Genomic DNA, 6927 nt, shown 5'->3' on the forward strand with positions numbered 1-6927 from the left:
ATGTTGGTTAACCAGTCACTCATGCCAGAATCAGATATGAAAAGAAAACTAAAGTTGGCAACAACTGTAGTTCTAATATTTCTCTTTCAGAATTATATTTAATAATCTTTGAAAAATGCATTCATTTTCTTACCTGATTCAAAATTAAACTTGGAGACAATTCCTAACTACAAAACTTACAAATTCATGTAAGACTAACTGATGTAACTACTTCTGTCATTTTATAAAATCACCAGTTTTTAAAAAAAATTTATTTTGGGCAATAATTTTCCTACACCTCCTTTAGTAAAAAGTCACTAAATTATATTTTTAGTCCAGAAGCTTCTAAAAGGAAGTGAAAGCTGAGGGCTATATGAGGATATAAAAGCAGCCTATAAAACAGCTTCAGTTTTAAGGAAAAACTAACATTAACAAGTACAGCATATCTTGTTCTTTCATGGGGCCAGCAAATTGATAGTTAGGTGTTTTTTTTTTAAGTTACAAAAATAGGATGGAGTAATTATATCTACCAAACTCACAATAGCCTGTTCAATGGAGAGTAACACTGTAATTTCTCTTCAAAGACAGTAAAGAGGAAGAAAAAGCCCCTAATTCTGTAATAGAAGGAAAAATCCCAAACCCTTGGGCGCCACTTACAGGCAAAAAACTTTCACTGATTTCAGTTACTAACCTGAAAAAGGGGTGGACTTAAAATCTTCTATTTTTAATATCAGCATTATTGATATTATTTACACTACAAAATTATATTTCCACAATTTCAATTTCTGCACCCAAAGATCAAAAACTAAAGGAAATTATGAAATTTTAAAACTTTAGGAATTCTCTTTAAAAAAATATGACAGGTCTTAACAGATGGGTGTCCAGATGTATGGTACTACTGAAACATAAAAATATTTCAAAATCTCAATGTTAGATGATCCTACTAAAGTATGAATGTAACTATTATCCAAAAAGTAAAGTTCAATTACGATTTTACTGCTTACAGTCAAAGTGCTTATACCAACAGCTTCAAATGAATTTCAACCCCATGAACAAGGAAATATGGAAAAAACTCACTATTTCAAAAGTAGAGGAAATCAATATTTTACTATAAATGAAATGTTTATGTATAACATTTGGGATGAACAAACAGCATTCTAGCCAGTTAAATTCATTTTAAGAAATGATTTTGCCGATTAGTCTATTATTTCATATACTATGCAATTACAATCCACCCTTTCAAAAAAGGGGAGGGGGAAAACTAGCTTATAAAATGCAAAAATTAAACACGGATTACTCACCCCCTGAATTTTATCTGCTTTCACTTTCGTCCTCTTATTTTGTGTGGAGACAACACTAAACATCTATACATTAATTTGACAGTGGTTCCTCTTCTACTATATTCATAGCTCGTTAAGATGCCTAGAATGCTGAGGCTTGCTAAATTATTTACTGCATCCAAAAACTTGGTTATCATGGGAATAAGACAAAATTCACCTCTCAAATTCTGGGTTTAATATCTTTAACTGGACCTCACTTGTAGTAACAATCGCCTACAACGAATCATTCCAGTCAAGTTCTAATGCAATCTGCAAAGGAGCAGTAGTGTAGAGAAACATAACCCTTGTAAGACTAAGCTACATGTACAAGTGCACACAGGAAACTAGCATAGTCACAAGTCTCCGTTCCTCTCGACACTGCCACGGCACACTGCTGACCACATTTTTAGGGTTCCCTCCCCCGCGAGGTGGGGAAAGAGAAGGGGCCAACTTCTAAGTAGCAATCAACACACTGCGGTTTTAAACAATCAAGTTGCCCCCCAAAGTGCCAAATCACTAGATAATTAACGAAAGCCAATGATTCCTACTGTCAAATTCGTTTCACAAGGGAAACCAATAATACAAGGCAGTCTTTAAAGCACTAAGAATGAAGGTCAGGAAACCCTACAGGGAAACGGGTGACTATCGCAACATTTCCAGCAACTCAAAATACCCCTCAAACCTGTGCTCTGCATACACTAGTTAGATTTAAAAACAAACAAAAACAAGGACTGTGGCTGTCACATTTAAAAGAATTTCCTTAAACAAAAATTTCTAGTTGCCAAAAGAGTCAGGCCAGGAACGGCTGGCCTGAGTTACCTTGCACAGACCGTATCGCGCAGGCAGCCCAGGGCCCCGGAAAACACCACACCGGGTCCCTTGGAATCCCGCGGCGGCCCGCGCAGCTGCAGGGAGCAGGAAGCACCGCACCCGCGCCGCGGTCCCCAACCACGCCGGAGAGGCTGCGGGGAGGGGGCACCACCGCTTTGCAAGTGAATGGCTGACACATCCGGTCCTGGCTCTTACACCACTCCGCCAAATGCAAACTTCAAAGGCCAAATTCAAACTCCAAACAGAAGTCACTCAAGTCTCCGTGGTGCGGTCTGCATTCCCCAGGAAACTAGGAGTCCCTCGGGGGACGCGATTAGAAAACTCTCTGTCCTCACACCCCGCAAGCCCCCGAGAGCTTGCAGCCCGTCAGCCCGCACCGCTTTGACAGGCGTTACGGAGCCGTTCACCCGGAACCCCCTGCGGCCGCGCTCGGGGCGCGCCGCCTCCGTTCCGGCCCGACCTCCGGGTACCTGCCTAGAGGCTCTGCCTGTCACGGCCCGGGGGACCCCACCGCTTTCTGCGCCGCCGCCCTCCGGCCCCCCAACTCGGCCTCGGGCAGGGCTGCCCACCTACTCCGCCCACCTACACCGCCCGCCCGCAGGCTCAGGCCTCACCCCCGCGCCCCCCGGGACTCAGGTCCGGGGTCGCCGCCGCCGCACTGCTGCTCGCCTCTTCCAGCCTGACCCGGAGGGCAGCGCCAGGGTCCTGTTCTGGGGCCCCTCGGAGAGCCCCGATTCCAGGAGCCCCACAAAGCCAGCCCGGTCCCCCACACCTTATCTCAACTGGTCCAAGCAGCGCGGCTCGCACGCCTGTCACATGTCTGCAAACAATAACAAACTCTCCAGCACGTCCCCGCCCCGGGCCCCCGTCCGGTCCCCCAGGCCAGGTCTGGGGCGCCGCCCGACGCTGGAAGGGTCAAAGGGGGTGCCCGAGGGCTCGGGTCCCGGATAGCCGCGCGCAGCCTTGCTTTGCGGAGCCCTGGGACGCCCTGCGCGATGCCGGGGTTCATTCATTGCACTAGCCCGCCCGCCCCCCAAGTCCCCGCCGCTCCCCGGGCCGCGCTGCTTACCCGGCTGGGGCCGCCGCAGTCGGCTCGGCGGCGGGCGTCCGCTTCTCCCCCGGCTCGGCCCCCGCGGGGCTCTGGGCGCCGCTGTCCGGTGCGGCCGCCGGCTCGGCAGGGTGGGCGCCACCGCGGCTCGCGGCTCCGTGGGGCGGCGGCACCGCCACAGGCTGGAAACCGCTCCCGCCCGCCGCCGCGTCCGGGGGCTCCGGCGACGGGGAAGTAGAGGAGGACGGCGGCGAGGCGGCGAGGAAAAGCGGCGGCTCGGGCAGCTGGTCCAGCTCCACACTCCGCACTTTGCGCAGCTGCCGCCGCCTCCAGTCCGCCCGCTCACGGCCCCCACTGCCCGCCTCCCGCAGCAGCCCCGCGGCTGCCGCGGGCGCGCTGCTCGCCTTGAGGGTCCCTCTGCCGCCGCCCGCTTCGGGGCTCGCCGCCCCGGCGCCCGGGAATCCCGAGGACGAGGCGCGATTCCCCGCCGCCGCCGCCATTTTCTCTCGCGGGCTACATTCGCTCGGCCCCTGCGAGGGAGGGAGGGGGCGGGGAGAGTGCAGGGGGCGGGGGGCGGGCTCTGCGCATCTAGCGTAGGGCTGGCTGCGCCAACTGCGTGAGCGCGGCCCTTCGGGCGCCCGGACGGGCGGGCGCGCGGGGTTCAGTAAGGGGAGGACGGGCCGCAGGTTTCGGTGGGGAGCGGGCTCTTAGCTCAGCCCCGCACGCGGGCCGCCGCGGTGGCGCTGCGGGGGCGCGCTGGGGTTCGCGCGCCTCACCCGCCGCGCCGCCAGGTAGTCCCGGGCTGCACCGGCGAGAGGAGGAGCCTCGGCGGCAGAGCTCCGCTTCCTCTCCGCCGCAATCTCGGCCCGGCTCGGCAGGCGCTCGCCCTAAGGGAGTTGCACTTCGAGCTTTGAAGGACGGTGCGTTGCAGGGGGCACAAGCCAGAGGGTCTGCAGTCTGTCATTCGCCTGCCCGTTGCAGTGGGCGTCGGGGAACCCGGGCGCGGACCGACCTACCCCCGCCCCCGCCTCCACTCCGCGCGGGACGCGCAGGTGGCGCCCGGGGCGCTCGCCTGTTGCAAAGCGAAAGAAACCCAATGTTCAGCTGACGTGACGCCGCGGACCCAAAACACAAACTTCTTAAAAAAAAAAAAAAATTTCCTCATCTTTTGCCCACCCCCACATCGTACTACAAATAAAACAAGTTTCTGGAATATCGTGTTCAAAACCTGAAATCACAGGTTTGGGACGTCCTCTTCACCCACTGTCTCGCCCCCAGCTAGAGGGAGACAGAGAAGACCGGGCCACGGGGTCGGGGGCGGGGGGAGGGTGGGGTGGTCGAGGTGAATTGTTATACATCTTTTTCTTTTTATTCCTCCGCTGCCTTTGGGAAAGGCAGATATGCAGGACCGCAGACAGCATGCTTGGGGAAGGAACCAGGAAGTGCCGGCTACTGTCATCCTCCGCCAGGTTCTGACCCTCCCCAAGTCCTATGCCTCTGACTGCACGTCCCTCTTCCCGGCAGGGTCGGGCTGCCGTCGGCTTCCCTCCGCCCCCACCCCCCGGAGCCCGAGCTCCCCGGCGCGGCGTCACGAACCCTGCGAGTCCCTGAGGGCGTCTGGCGATAAGGTGCTTCGGAATGGAAAAGGCACCATTTACATGTTAATGATTTTAGAACTTTCTGTTCGCTTCCGTGTCGCGTTTACTTCTCCCCTCTCTCCTTTTCCTCCAGCCGGTGTGTCTGGGCTGAGAAATCTCCCTTAAGCCGGGAACAGAGTCCCTAGATTTATTTTGTGAAACGGGAATTAAGGCGGGGGTGGGGTGGGGGAGCGTCGTGGAGGGAGAGAGCTGCTCTGGAAGAGAAAGGAGAGCGCTAACTTGTCAGTATGCATATATTTAGACAAAAGTCTAAACTGTCTACAAAATAATTCCTTTGATTTCTTGGAAACAGATAAAATGAAAACCTCTTTCTTGGCTATAAATGGTAACTGAGGAGGATGGTGATATCCGAGGGATTTTTAAAGCGGGTTCAGATTTCATATTAGCTCCGTGTTAACTGCTACAAAGTCTGCCATAAGCTAGTTTTAGTTACATCCAACGGTACAAATTTTGAAACTTTAGATAAATCTGTTAAAATTTGAAGTCTACAGTTAGGCTATGATTATACAGTCTTTTAATGGTAGCCAAGTGTATCATCCACAGCAAACAGTAGTTATTTCCTAGGTCTTCCCGGATTGTTACACCCACCAAAACCTCCATGGGGAAGGATAAACTTGTTTCTTTCTTATTTAGATTAGAAAACCTTTACATTTGCACACACATACCCTAGGTAACTGTAAATGAGAAAAATAAGTAGATGCCTTCAGCTTTTCAAAAGTGTTCCAGTTTTGAAGTTTGGCCAGAGTAGCAAAACAGAACGGGATCCAGTGAAACATTTACTTTAGCCTCTTCATCTGTGCTCAGTGATGAAAACGGGACCCAGCGAGAAGAGCACGCTACTATCAACTAGCCACAGTCTCTGGCCTCCATCCATCACACCGCCATGGCGAAACCTTAAGTGCTGGTCTTTCACCAGGTTTTTGGTGCTTTGAGTCATTTCCGCCTTTAATCTTTTATGTATATATTCGAGTTGTCATTATGCACCGTGCACTGACAAACTTATTTTTTAAGGAAGAATTATAAAGGACGTGCTTGACTGAAAAGGGTGTTCTTCCTCCATCATCTGTTGATATAAAGTCTTCTTTGAGGAGACGTTAACCTGTGGGATTGCTACCATAATTTTTGCATCTTAAGCATGGTTAAAATTCTATCTCTAGTTTGGTGCTGCTGGGTCCTGCTTTATATTACTGCATAAAGACATATGTCAAATTGCCTTAATTTGTTTCTTTAATGACATAAAGGAGTCTTGTGACTCTTCCAAGTTTGCTTGTACACTGAAAATTCCAGTTCCTATTTCCAACCTCTTTATTTCTACTCTCTCTCAGACACAAATGTTGCAGTAATTTCATTTATGCTATGACAACTTTGGTAACCTTTACGTCAATATTTTACAGATCACTGCTTCCACATAGTGCTTCTGGGAATCACCTAAGTCATACTTCAGTTCCTGAATCACACTCATTTGGAGGATCCAGTTTAATATTGGCGCATTTCCTCCTTGTGCATAAACATCACTGATTTAGAATGAACAGATTTAATAGGCACTGCAGAAATATTTCAGTCTGTGTATCATTCACTTTGTATTTCTTAAATACCTATTATGCACACATAAGAAATTTTCTTCTCTTGAGAGATTTACAAAAGTAAATAAAACGATCCATTTGCAAATATTTTTATGAGTGGGTATTTATCAAGTTGACTCTGCTAGAATTTCAGATCCATCTATGTGTGGGGTTTCACTCCTCTGTTTGTGAGATCTACATCTTAGGTAGATGTAAAGAGTAAGAAGATAACCTTGAGAATAGAGTAAAAGCTGGTATCCTATCAGAGTTATAAATATTATTATAGAATACTTGCAGGAGAGTTGGGGTGAGAACTTGGTTTCTCTGTTCTTTCCAGACACCATACTTCCCAAGTGTTTGCAGATGTCCTAAGTTGGGAAATCTTGTCATGTATAGGATAGTGACCTTTTGTAAATACACTGTAGGTGACATAATAGTAGAAAGCTTCTTCACCAACCTCCACTTACTGACTCATCTAGTAACAGATTCCGGTCATTCCTGGTGTGGTGTGCAGCAGCCAGAGGGATGCT

At 49.7% G+C, this 6927-nt stretch overlaps 1 protein-coding gene across 3 annotated transcripts in view; it reads right to left on the reverse strand.

Moving 5' to 3' along the window:
* Positions 1-3707, reverse strand: part of MAP3K1 (mitogen-activated protein kinase kinase kinase 1) — a 73609-nt gene extending 69902 nt beyond the window's left edge. The window contains exon 1 of one of the 3 annotated variants that reach the window (XM_043488546.1): positions 3199-3707. In XM_043488546.1, coding sequence (XP_043344481.1) covers positions 3199-3677 — 479 coding nt within the window. In that variant the 5' untranslated portion in view covers positions 3678-3707. Of the gene's footprint in view, positions 1-2117; positions 2615-2743; positions 2910-3198 lie in introns of those variants that run through there. The other 2 variants (XM_043488548.1, XM_043488547.1) reach the window with 2 other exon arrangements.
* Between the last annotated feature and the right edge of the window lie 3220 nt (positions 3708-6927).

This window comes from Cervus canadensis, chromosome 16, assembly GCF_019320065.1.
Source record: "Cervus canadensis isolate Bull #8, Minnesota chromosome 16, ASM1932006v1, whole genome shotgun sequence".
Classification (NCBI taxonomy): Eukaryota; Metazoa; Chordata; class Mammalia; order Artiodactyla; family Cervidae; genus Cervus; species Cervus canadensis.